The sequence below is a fragment of the Leucopleurus acutus genome (assembly GCF_964270905.1).
Source record: "Leucopleurus acutus genome assembly, chromosome: 3".
NCBI classification, from domain to species: domain Eukaryota; kingdom Metazoa; phylum Chordata; class Mammalia; order Artiodactyla; family Delphinidae; genus Leucopleurus; species Leucopleurus acutus.
The window spans coordinates 68,872,596-68,886,415 of NC_139145.1; the positions used below are offsets into that span (position 1 = coordinate 68,872,596).

Sequence of the window (13,820 nt, forward strand, 5' to 3'; positions counted from 1 at the left end):
CTATTACAGTTAAAAAAAATGTGGCAGTGAGCTCATGCTCACGTGAATCGCTGGTATTACCATGTTCCCCATCACCCTGAACAGATGGCCTGACAGAATGATGCAACATCTTTTCTCCCCCCAAATAATCAATTCTCGCATCAGCTGGGTGAAAACATTTTGGAGGTCCTCTAAGATGTTGTATAGGGCCTAATTCATCGACCAATAAATGGTGGTAGTTCTACACCAATTCATGGATTCAGGAATCAAGGGATGGATTAAGAATGTCTCCTCTTCCTATGTAATTTTTCCCTTTCTCATTCCCCTACTATCTTACCTAAGATGTGTTGATACTGGTTGATTTTATATTTCAACAATTAAATTAAAGGATATCCAAAGTAAGGGACAGTCTTAGAAACAAACTGTGTCCCGTATGAACATGAAGGTGAAAATACTAATGAGGGAAGGTGTCAAGAACTGTGAAGACTTTGAGGCTTTACTCTACTTTCAATCTAGCAAGTTGGCCTGCCACACTTTCAGGGCAGAAGACATAAAATTCCTGGGTTAGAGACAAAGGACTTTATTACTTGTGGCAACAGCAGTAGCCAGAGAATCAGCATTTTCCTGCACTGGTTCCCTGAGTCCCAATTCCCACAGGGTGACATGAAGAGAGCCAGGCAGTACCTGTACATGCAGTGAACTGTATTACAGGAGAGGGACCCCAATTTTAAGGAACCTGAAACTTTCATAATGAGAAATAAGAATGTCTGCCCTTTGCTCCAAAAAAAGACGCTATCTTTACCTTCCAAGGCTATTCATTACACAAACATCCTTTAGAAGACACTCCAGAACAAAAGCAGACAGTGCCAAGACATGTGGAAATGTGAGAGACTCATGAAGAATTGCCTCTCAGCAGGAAGTTTCACATATTTTATTGAAAAATCTAAGAAATCATGTGAATCATGTACAATATTTTCTCACAAGAAAACCTTTAAGCTGGTTTTTAAACGTTTCACAGAATTGTAAAACTTTTTTAATTTTTAGAAAGAAAAAACACAATGAAACTACCACAGTGTTATAAGCTTTTTGTTTTTCCTTGTTTCTAGGGAAAAGACTGAAAACTAGTAAATTTTCTCATTATGATTTGTGAGGCTAAGTACTATACTCTTTTATAGATCTGCTAAAAAGATACAAGGAAATGAGGGGATCAACGCTTTCTTTGTTCAAAATATTTTAAAAAGCTAAAATCTAATGACAACATGTTAAAATAATACACATTTTTGTAGGATGTTACCATTTCTATAACGGTTTCTCTACACTATATCAACAGTGCAATGGTGATTCAGTGTAAATCATTACAGTGTTTCATTGTTACAATACTTGTGTTCAAGTACATGTTCATGAACATGATCAAAGTCTCTATTTTGACTTTTCTTTTTCATTATTAAAATAAGGCTATAATTACAGTAGAATTTTTCCTATGGATATCTCTAAATCTGAACGCAATGCATAATACATTCTCTAAAAACCTGTTCAACACTATGAGGTTTGTTATGTTGACACATCTACTGCAGATTACAGAAAATGGGCTAGTTTTGCATCAGGATACCAAAAAACAAAAATGATTTCTCTCCATATATAACTAAACTATTATGCTAAATTAGTATACATTCTGGATAACTCAATGGTATTGTTGGGGAGAGAGTAGCATCTTAGAGACGGCCCTAATTTAAAAAAATGTTTTGTTTGTTTTTTTTTGGTTTTTTTAAAGCCTAAAGATCTTGGTTTTTTCTTTTTCCCTTTTTATTTTTATTCCGGAAACTGGATCCAACTTATTTGTCTAAAATTATTTATGAAGCCATATAGTATAAATCAAAATGTTTGTAGAACCAAAACAAACACCATATTGGATGTGTGGCAGGCAAAAAAATAAATTAATTTGATTAAATTATATGTAATCTGATAATATTTGGTCTGAAAAACATGCTAGTGTGTGTGTTTATAAATAATGTAATTGCAAAGAGCTGTCAGCCAGCCAGCCTGCTAGAGGTCAACTCTTCTGCTGCAGCTTTTGGGCATAGAAGTCCCTGCACGTCTCACAGCAGCGCTGATACCACCGCATGTCCTGACAGAGGTTCTTCTCACGTATCACCCGGCAGTACACAGGCCACTGATTTCCCAGGCACTTGAAAGTCAGAGCAGCTGTGAAGCAGAACACAGGGAACTAGGTGTCATGAGATAAACTAGGTGTCATGAGTAGAAACAAAGAGCAATCACTTAAGTTGGGGGATTTTGTACACACACGTTGACTCATGTATATTACCTCATGGAGCATAAAAGATAAAGAAACACACACACACACACACACACACACACACACACACACACCCTATAATAAAGGAGTACAGTGAATGAATAATGGTCTTACTCATGAATTTTTATAGACTTATTAAAGATAGATTTCCCAAATCCAATAAGTGTACTGCAAATGGCTTTTAAGTTTCCATTTCATGGCTTTCATTTAAGCTTCTTTTGGATTTTTAGTTGAGAGATTAAAAAGAAAAAGAAATGTGTTCAATATGTCCACCATTATGAGAATACAAATTAATAAGTATTGTTATGGATGACATTGCGAAGACATAGCAAAACAAAAATCTGCTCACACTTATTTCACATTCCTCGTTTCCTAGATAGCAGACATGTCTAACTGGGATATTTAAGAATTGCAATTTCAGGCATCCTTAAAATCAAAGCTGATTATCAAAAGTGACTAAAATTTACAGCAATAAAGTGCTTGAAATGAGCTCTTGGTATAAAAAATTCAGTCATGTAGATTTGGCCCCAGTTTTTCTGAAGAAATAGCGTGTTCTGGCATGTATAATAAAAGGCAGTTCTGCTACAATTGTTCCTTTTGCCACTATTCTAGTATGATTCATTAATTTATGTTTAAAAACCTTAAGATTTTCCAACCACTGTGCTTCTGTGTTTGGGGATGTGCCTTCAAGAAAAAATGAACAGAGAAAATGGAGTTTTAATTAAATTCTCCTTTTAATTCATTATTTTCTGACACATGATACTTCAAGAAAGATTCCAAATAATTGTTGGAGAAAGGGATTATGCTGTTTTTGAATACAAGGATTTAGAGCATCTGCTCTAGGATTGCTTAACTTTTTGTCTTAACTAGTTTTAATTCTACTTGAACTGATTATTTCTTAGAAATGTTAATTATTTGGCTTAAAAAAGAGAATTTTTATATTTCCATGAAGAACACAAACTTTTCCATTTGATTGAATCGTTTGCCTGGAAAAGTATCTATGACAATTTAGCTCCTTGCATTTTGGCAATATTATTCTGTATGATTAAACTGATTCCCTGGAGATTATACATACAAATTGAAACTGAAGGTTTCCCCCCCTGGTAACCATAAGTTTGTTTTCTAGATCTGTGACTCTATTTCTGTTTTGTAAATAAGTTCATCTGTACCACTTTTTTAGATTCCACATATAAGTGATATCATACGATATTTGTCTTTCTCTGTCTGACTTACTTCACTCAGTATGCCAAGGAGGAAAAGGGGGGAGGGATAAACTGGAATACTGGGATTGACATATACACACTACTATATGTAAAATAGGTAACTAATAAGGACCTACTGTATAGCACAGGGACCTCTGCTCAATACTCTGTAATGACCGATCTGGGAAAAGAATCTAAAAAAGAGTGGATATATGTATATATATAACTGGTTCACTTTGCTGCACAGCAGAAACTAACACAACATTGTAAATCAACTATACTCTAATAAAAATTAATTAAAAAGAAAACAACTGAAGGTGTTAAACGTATATTAACCCAGTGACATCCAGGCAGCAGTGCTATTAAAAGCCACTAACTGCCACAAAATTAAAGGCTAATTCATTCATGAATATTTGTTATTCAAATGCAGGGTATATATACTTAAAATACATACTCTACTTCTTGAAGATGTATTAGATTAAATAGCAGGAATTGAGAATATATGTGAAAGCATTTTATAACTAAAAACTATGTAAAGCAATGTTACTACTATTTATTTTTATTTAACATTATGTCCTTAAAGATGAAAAAAAATGGTACTTCTTGTTCAGGGGTGTAGATACATGCATCTGTTCTCCTTGAAAGTGATTTTTTTGCTCTTTGTCTCTCCAAAGGATAATTTGTACCCAGGATCACAAGGAAGGCTATTAACAATGAAGAGGTCCAAGGTGTACACTACAACCTCACCTTTCCATAGACATTACCTTAATTGAGGGTTCTGCCATGGGACGGGTCAGAACCAAAAATATGGTTACATCCTTCAACCCTTTATAGGATGACCTTGGGTGGTATGGCATTCATATTTCCAGGGCCTGGACCTGAGTAGACAGCTCAGGAATGAAAATAGTTTAGTCTTTAGGATTTTTTACCCACATGATCATCTGGACTAAACTATAGTTGAATAGATCCAATTTAGTCAGAACCAAACGAATTAGTATAGATTGATAACTAAGCTTTAAAGTGATATGCAAAATAGAAGAAGCCATGATCATTTCCATGTTTCTCAAAATCATCCCCTTTTTGGTCTGCTTACCCAGCCTGGGTGATGTTATAGTATTTACATTAATCTTCTCATTGCAGGGCTGAAGGTGGCATGGCCTGTATGCTGCAGGTTTTTCGGAAGAAAAACATTCATTTCCATGTCTTCCTGTGATCTTATGCATGCACTGAATAACACGGGACTGCATTCCTTTGCCACAGGTAATTGAGCACTAGGAGAGATACAAGGTTTTGTTAAATGTTCTTTTTGTTGTTTCCTTTCTCTAGGCTGTAAGCCACCTTCTCCTTATATTTGCTAAAATTGGACATGAGCCACAACATCCAGGGTTAATGTAAAACATGGGTCAGAAATGTTGTTGCTCATAACTTGGGCACAGTACTGTTCAGAATATCTAGCTGACCTAAGGCAGAGCTTTGGACAATGAAGGACATAGGCGATTAAAAAAATTTACAGCAGAAACTAACACAACATTGTAAATCAACTATACTTCAATAAGATTAAACAAAAAAAAGTTGGAGAGTATGACTTGGGAAAGAGAGTGGGTGATACCAGTAAGTAATGAACTTGGGCGGACAGTTTTTAAAGTTTTAATATCTAGTTTGCAACAAATAATTGATTCACTGCTCTTTAATTTAGTCATTGATGCTTGAGAGTTAGATATGTCCAACTGTGGAGGCAGATCCTCGTTATAGCCTTTCAACGTACTCATCCACTCCATTTTCTCTGGCCTTAAAATGTTTATTAAGAATATCAACATGAAAAAAAAAAAAGAATATCAACATGGCTGGGGGCTTCCCTGGTGGCGCAGTGGTTAAGAATCTGCCTGCCAATTCAGGGGACACGGGTTCAAGTCCTGGTCCGGGAAGATCCCACACACCGTGGGCCGTGGAGCAACTAAGCCCGTCTGCCACAACTACTGAGCCTGCGCTCTAGAGGCCATGTGCCACAACTGCTGAGGCCCGTGCACCTAGAGCCCGTGCTCTGCAACAAGAGAAGCCACCACAATGAGAAGCCTGCGCACCGCAATGAACAGTAGCCCCCGCTCACTGCAACCAGAGAAAGCCTGTGCGCAGTAACAAAGACCCAACTCAGCCAAAAATAAATACATAAAATAAATGAATTTATTAAAAAAAAGAATATCAACATGGCTTATCAACCTGATGTGTTATTGAAATAACTGCTATGACTTCGCAGATTACATGACATCCAAAATTGTGCAAATAATATTTGATAATATGTATTTTTCTAATAAGTACCCTTTTAATGGATTCCTTGTATTTCAGCTAAATGTAGTTTGTCTTCATTTGTAAGATATTTCAGAGAACATATTTAACTTACAATGTTTGTTTATTAAAGAAGTCTCTTGGGTCCATATATATCACTAGATTTAATTTGTTACACAAATAAACTGATGTTGAGTTGAATGAGAAAATACAATTATTTTATGGTATCAAAATTACATGTGGGAGAGGGAATGTTCTTGTGTTTCTGAAAATAGTAATTTATTTACTAGTTATACTATTTTCTATGTGGTAAAGATTTAGCCATATCTGGCTAAACAGTTCTAAAAAACTTAGAACTCTTTACAGAGATGATCTCGGTGTATTCTATTTGAAAACTGGTAAATACTTTCTGATTGTCACCTTTTAGATATGCAGGCACAAGGTTTGTAATGTTTGTTCCCCTTTGTATCTGACCAAGTCATTGTTAGGATTGCATTTTCTTTGTAAGAATTTTCAGTTCTTCCTTTACTATCATCTTGGGTCCCCTGCTCTGCTTTTCATTAGCACAAGAAGCATTCTACACAAACCCTTGATACCTCAAATCTGTCTGCTCCTGTTCACTTTGTCTTTAGTTCCCAGCCTTCCAATCAATCCCAAATATTAACACAGAATATGTATTCTTTTAAAATTGCTTTATATATATATAAAATCTCCTTGGAAAAAACTTCAGTTATTGAGTTCCCCAAATCTCCAGGCTGGCATTTATCTAGCTCCTCAAACAATTTTCCACCTCTCTGCTTCAGGGATCATTTGCTCTATAAAACACTAATCATGCCCAGGCACTTCCTACTCTCACAATTACAACTGTGCCTAGCCTCTTTTCAAAACACAATCTCAAATCCACTACTTCCATGCAGCGGTCCACAATTATCCCAACTACTTATGCATATTTATGCTTCAAAACCATATATCCATCCATCTGAAGCTACCCCTTAGAATCACTTGGAGAAAAAAAAAATTTCACTATAGATTTTAAGGCCTAGAATTTCTAAGTCAGGAAACAGATTGAGTCTGATGGGAATATACATTAAAAAAAAGGTATCTAGGTGGTTCTGCTGCACAGCCTGAGTTTGGAAGCTACTGGTCAATAGCATGTGTTCTGCATTTAATGTAGGCCAGTGTGTATTACTTTTTATCTTTGATTAGTATCTTTTCATGTATCTAGTTTGTCTCTTGGTAAATCTCTTGAAATTAGGCTCACTGTCATATCACTTTCAGTACTAAAACCTACATATCAGGTATGAAAATAGATTACTAAGAATAATACAATTTTATGTGCATGCTATTAACATGCATCTACTTTATAGATGACTGATGTTTCTAAATTTTATTCTGTAAATACTTCTGCATATAACCCTCCTTGTATCTGATGAATTCTTAGCTTTATGCAAACAGCAGATTAAAGAACAACAACTGGGATATTACATGCCTTTAAATCTGATTTTTTTTTCTTGTTAACTTCTATAGGATCTAAATGTTTCCAGTTCAGTTTAAGCTTTATTATAACTTAAAAACTATTGTAAGAGGAGTAACTGTTGGACATGGTCTTTCCCCCTTGAAAGTATGTATCTTAGTATCACTCAATAGAATGGATATAAGTATTTAAGTATAGACACCATGCTTCTTAGAAATATTTTCAGGAAAATTCAAAACAGTTAAACTAAAAATTTTTAAGGGGTTAAGTTTATGTGGAAAAATATTCTAGTATCTACTCCTAAAATTTTGGGAGACCTTGGAAGTAATCACAATATTTGAGAAACAAAAAGAACAATGGGAGTTTTATAATAGATGAACTCATTCTGATGCAATAGAGAAGGTTCTCAATCATATGTCAAAGAAGCCTAGTAATCAATCACAGACTATTCTCAATACTTTCAGCTAATCTTATATCAACTCCAAAGGACATGTGTTAACCAAAGTAACATCATTTTTCAGGATTACAAAGTAACTATAGCTACACGATAACTCAGAGTACATAATTTTAGCAGATAATGGCTGAAGAGTGCCTTCCATAAAAAAATATTTTAAATTAAGAGAAAAAAATCATTTAATTAAAATGGTATCATTCCTGCCTTTGAAACTAATGGAATAAGCTTTATTATGAAATTAGTCTAATAGCCTTAGAATCTAATTTTCATTAGAATACTTTAATAATAAAATATCAATCTTTTACTAGTAATTATGTTCTTTATAAAATACACAGTGGTAAAAATTTTATTACAAATGTGTGAAAAATAAACAGATATTTGAAATGGAACAACTGAAATCCCAAAGTATCTTCTAAATTATTCCTTACTTTATTATGGAAGATACCTCTAAATAATTGGATATTTCTCAAATCACATCACTATGATTAAAGACAGACAGACATTAAAGGAAAAAGTCAAAATAATTCTGGCTTGAAATGAGGAGACCTGGGCTCTAATACTATCTCTAGAACCTAACATACCTGGGACTTAGTTTTCCTTTTTGTAAAGCAACGCATTGTAGTAGATCATAGCTATACTTTCAGGTCTAAATTACTACAAAAGGAAAAATTCCAAATAACTTATTATTAAAAGTTACTGTAGTCAGGCATTTTTTTTTTTTTTTTTTTTTTTTTTTGTCCTCTGCATTGGCAGGCGGACTCTCAACCACTGCACCACCAGGGAAGCCCGTAGTCAGGCAATTTTTAAGTGGTGACACTGCGTAAAAGTAAAGATGCTAATTTCATTATCTAATTATTCACTATGCTACCCAACAATGGTATGATAGGCGTCTATTAAATGAAGTCTCAAAATTATAGTCTTTTGAATGTTTCAGAATATTCAATCATTTATTGGCTTTTCAAGTATTTACTGATCACCCACCATGTTCAGGATCCTGTGCAGAAGCTAAAAGCAGCAGAAATTATTAATACTACGGGGCTGGTACTTTATTCAATAAACTTTACAACAAAACGCAATGATCTAAAATAGATGGAGTTAGATTACGAAACATTGTGGAAGCTGGGCAATTTCACCCATTCTTAGCCAAGTGTTTAATATTTTAAATAATCAGTTGTACTATGGAACCAGTTTGTTGCTTTAGGATCAAAGGGAACCAATAATATTACTTCGAAAGCTTTCACTCCATACAATACTAATAGTAGTTAGCACTTACTTAGTATTTATTATATTCCAGGTACTGTGTTAGAGGTTACATTTATTTTAATATCTCATATGAAGCCAATGAGTACTATTATTATTCCTTTTACACAGATGAGAAAATAGAGGCTCAAATAAGTGAAACAAAGTGCCCACAGTTTTATAGCTAAGAAGTGGTGGTATTGGAGTTTGAACCCACATGTACTAAATTCAAAGACTGGACACTTACACATTACTTGATACTAGAAGATTGCTAATATTTCTCTTTATGTTAACAGTTAAAAATCTTCTCTTTTTCCCTATCCTGCCAAATAACCTCTTATCCCCATATCTCATTCTTAACCTAAAACTAATGAATTAGAAGGCCTTTTTGGTTTTGTTTTACTATAACTCAGGCTATGTGGTATGAGATAAACTCTTTCGCCCTAAGGACAATTCACAAGCCTGCTTTATCTTTAGATAGACTGATCGAAGAATTTATCGTCCAAATCAGGGCACTTGTGAAAGAAGTTGCTGATAATTATTCCTAGACTATGGGCATAAAAGGGGACTGTCCTGGCTAATCTGGGACACGCTGTCACACTATCTAGACAACTTACTGATAGATCTATATATTACATGATAAACACAAATGAATGGACACACGAAATACCTATTATATTCCAGGCACTATCTAATATGCTTTTATACATAATGTCTTGGTTAATCTTCCTCATAACCCTAATCATTTTACAGATGGCAAGAGTAAGGCTCACAGAGATTATTTCATTCATTTATTCAACAAATATTTACCCAAAACTCTACAATGTACCAAATACTGTTCTGGATACAGGGAAGTGATAGTAAACAAAATAGACAAAAATATGTGCCTTCAAGGAGTTTACACTGTAATACTGGAGAGCAAGAATTAAAAAACATTGTATATTAGATATTGACAAGTGCTATGGAAAAAATTAAAGCTGGGAAGGAGGACTGGGAAAATTGGGGGTATGGGGTTTAGCAATTCATATGGGATGATCAGGGAAGGACTCATGGAGAAGGTGATAAAGACTTGCTCCATATGAAGGAGAAACAAATGCACATCTTTGGATTCCAATACAATGTTCTTTCCACTGTGTCTCTACAGATCTTGGATCAAGTTCAATGGCTTTCTCTCCCCTTCCTCCCTCCCTCTCTTCCTTCCTTCCTTCCTCCAGTCCTCCCACCCTCCCTTCCTTCTTCCCTTCTGTCTTTTTTCTAATACATTTTAAACCTTGCTCTTCACATATGTACTAAGTTAAAAAATACTTGAAACACAGCATCACTATAGACTTCCACTAAAGGACCAAATGCTAAAATGTCAACATCAATTTGCCAGCAACTGGTAAAAAGAAAACATAGGGTGCACCAGATAACTTGCCATTGATCTTTTTACAAGGAAAATTTCCTGACTAAATTATTTTAATAAGAGAGACCTGTACTGTCTGACAAATAGTCTGTTCCCCAAACAGTTTTAATATTGCCCTGAAGGACGTCTGAAACTAAGCACCTCACAAACCAATTCCATGAACCAGAAGCCTTTAATTCTGAACAGGAAACGCAATCTTGATGTACCAGGTTTACTACAGTAAAAAGAGAAATAGTAATCTTTAGAACAAACTTAAGCAGCAAGGCACAAGAAAAACTGATGTTGGTAATCCCTCTTTCCCACCAAAAAATGAGCCCCAAAGGCTCTGAAAATAAAATCTGTTTGACTTAGTGACATTCATCATTTCAATCTACCTGAGAAAATTATGACCTCCCTTGCACTTGAGTACATGAGTATTATAATATCTTTAGATAATATCGTGATATATTTCTCTTATAATGGAATAAACCCTTTCTTGACCTGGGACATTAGTGACAATTTCTAAGACTGTACTAAATTATGTCAACCTTACAGTTTGCATGTCAAACACTAAACATGATAAAGGAAACTTCCTCAATAATTCAAACAGTTTGGACTATTAAAATGATTAGAGAAATAGTTTAGTAAATGAGAACCATGAATACAAATGGTAGCAAATTAGCAAGAAGAAGGCTTTATCCTCTTTTAAAATGAGATATATATATATTATATAACCTTATAACTATTTCCATTATCTAAAACTTCCTTTTTGTCATTCTTACACCACACAATAAGACCTGACTTGCTTTATTTTACCTAAGAAAATTTCATCTAAATAAACTAACTGAAAGGGAAATCTCTGGGGAAAAATAAGCAATGTCCAAGCTGGTGGAAGGGTACAGTAGACGTTTACCTAACTCAAATGTTTATAATATTCTAAAAATGGCCAAGGAGGATCTGGTGATATATATAGATGTGAACTCTTGGAAAGTTATATTTACTAAGGTAGTGATAGCTCTGAGTGGGCAGGGTTTGCCAGTACTGGTAAAGGCAGGTTAAGATGCTAGAATGATTTGGCAAATTTGTGGACTGGCCTAAATGTGAACAAATGAGGGACATAGAAAAAAATGTAGGACAAAAAACTACACTCAAAAAATTCTTAACAAATTCGCAACTGAGGCATTGTCATAGAAACAAAGGAATGAAATGAACTCTGAATGGCTGTAAAGTCCATCTCATGGACAAGCCAAGATGTGGAATCCTTTCTTCCACCGCAAAGGATCGATGAGCGGTGAGGCACTGCCCAAAAAGCAAACTGCAGTAAGAAACTGACCATGGAAATTTCACACCTGACAGTATTATTTATGGCATTAATAGACAGTGTTGCTAAGACCTTGGTTTAATACTTGGAAAAATATGTAAACACCTTATACTAGGTGTTCAAGGAAAGGCCATTTATCTTGAGACATTTTATTGATGTTATAATTCCATTATGTTCAAAGGCAGTGAGTGTGTGCTATAAAATAACTGTGGCCTGATGAAACTCTTTAAGTTTTCAAGTCTAATCTGATGCATTGAGGATAATTAGGTCTTAAATAGAACAATGGTATAAATACATTTTTGATGGATCATATAGACATATAAGGGACGAGTGTATTCTGTTACTAAATTTTCATTATATTATATAGAAATATTCATTTCGTGATAGATTTGAATATGTTTATCAAGAATATGTATCTTTTAAAAATAATCTACATGTATTGTTCCCCAAAGTTTCTATGAATACCACAATGCTTAGAGGCATAAATCCACTAAATACTAGTGAATAATAGCAAACATGCTCTGTAATACATTGACATGGGAAAAACATGTTTAATTCAAAGAAAAAAGGCTGCACAGGCACCAATAAATAGCTATCTACAAGTTTATAAAGTGCCAAAAGGAGGGACAAAAATAGTGAACACGATTTTAGGAGGTTCTGAAAGCTCATCCATAGTACCACTTGAATCCACTTTCGTAAAGTGCAAAATTGTCTTCCTGCCACTGAAAATTCATGAATCATGTAGGAATATCCACAAGGGCTCATGATATAATCTACGTGGTATCATGTCTCTGTCAAATTCACCAAAGAACACTGTTGTCTTTTTGTCCAAGAAGTAACCTATGTACTTCTGGACAACTTAATTTCACTTAAGAACCCTTTAAAAATGGGATATCCATAAATATCTCTTAACTACTCTCCTATTTAGAGAAGAGACACGAATTATTTCCACTGATCTCTGATTCTTGCACTGCTTCTGTGCTCCATGGGTTCTGAGATCAAGTAGATCTTTTCTGCATATGTGATTTTCAGCATGGAGCTACAAAAGACTTTCACATCTAGTCTTAGGTATTGGGATCCTATGGTAAAATGCCAAATCTTAAAATCACTGGTTAAATATTAGTTTCTACCTTTCCTTTCAGGACTTCAGAACAGTCAGATAGACACTGTTTGGTGCTAGTTAGTTACTCGGAATATTTAGATAACCCAGGTTTGGGAACCAATTGGGACACTATGGTATAAGTAAATGTGTACACTTAGGTTAAATAATCAACTAGTTTGGCAGTGAGTTTATAGAATTATCTATCTGTGCATGTTAAACTCTAAAGTTAAATTGTAAAATTCTTCAAGCTTAAATCCTGTAAAATGTCCTCTTAAACATTATACCAAAGAGGCAGAAAGCCCGAAAGTAAAAATACTACTGTACAGTATTTATTTGGAGTTTTATTGGATAACAAACATAACTACACTAGTTTGCTTTTAAATTCCTTGAAAAAAACCCCCCAAATTTCAGTGTATTTAGGGGTTAAAAATAATAATTCTCACACTTGGCCAGGACAGAGATTCCTTCCTTCTAGACTGTGCCAAAGATATATATTTTGGAGAGAATGTGTATTCTCCAGGCCAACAGCTAAGGAAGGCTCTGTAATGCTTTACTCATTTCCAGCTGGCCTCTGTAAGAAATAGGAATTCCTAAATTAAGAGAAAATTGTCACTGGCAGACAGAGTTCAATTTTTTTTAACCAATATAATAGACAGTCTTCTAGAACCTGATATAATTCGTAATGATAAGTGCCAATCTATAACAAGGTTAACAGCATTGACTTGGATAATTTGTCTTTGGGAATAAATGGATTATTCCGAAGTGGTTTAACAAGAGTGAAGTAGCATTCACAGTGGAGAGTGGACCTCATAAGGAAACTAAATGATGATTTCTACTGGAAATTATTAGCACAGCATTCCTATTCATTTATGTATATGTTTGGCAGTTCCATCTTTAAACTTTTTAATAAAGTGAGTGTGAAACAAGCATACTAAGGAACAAAAGTTAGCTTTGTTTTGTAAGATTTGCTGTTTGTTTTGGTCAGGGTTGCAGCATCTTTTTAAAGTAGTTCATCTGCTTAATTTAACACATGGGTATTTGGAATTGAATCTATTCCTAGAGGTCAGA

The 13,820-nt window shown here is 34.6% G+C and overlaps 1 protein-coding gene across 1 annotated transcript in view; it reads right to left on the minus strand.

Moving 5' to 3' along the window:
- Positions 1–1,573: 1,573 nt before the first annotated feature.
- ADAMTS19 (ADAM metallopeptidase with thrombospondin type 1 motif 19) overlaps positions 1,574–13,820 on the minus strand; it is a gene marked incomplete at its 5' end in the record, with an annotated part of 286,853 nt that continues 274,606 nt past the window's right edge. The window contains 2 exons of the mRNA XM_082836295.1: positions 1,574–2,181; positions 4,589–4,766. Of these exons, the coding sequence (XP_082692421.1) occupies positions 2,030–2,181; positions 4,589–4,766 (330 nt within the window). The 3' untranslated portion in view covers positions 1,574–2,029. The remainder of the gene's footprint in view (positions 2,182–4,588; positions 4,767–13,820) is intronic.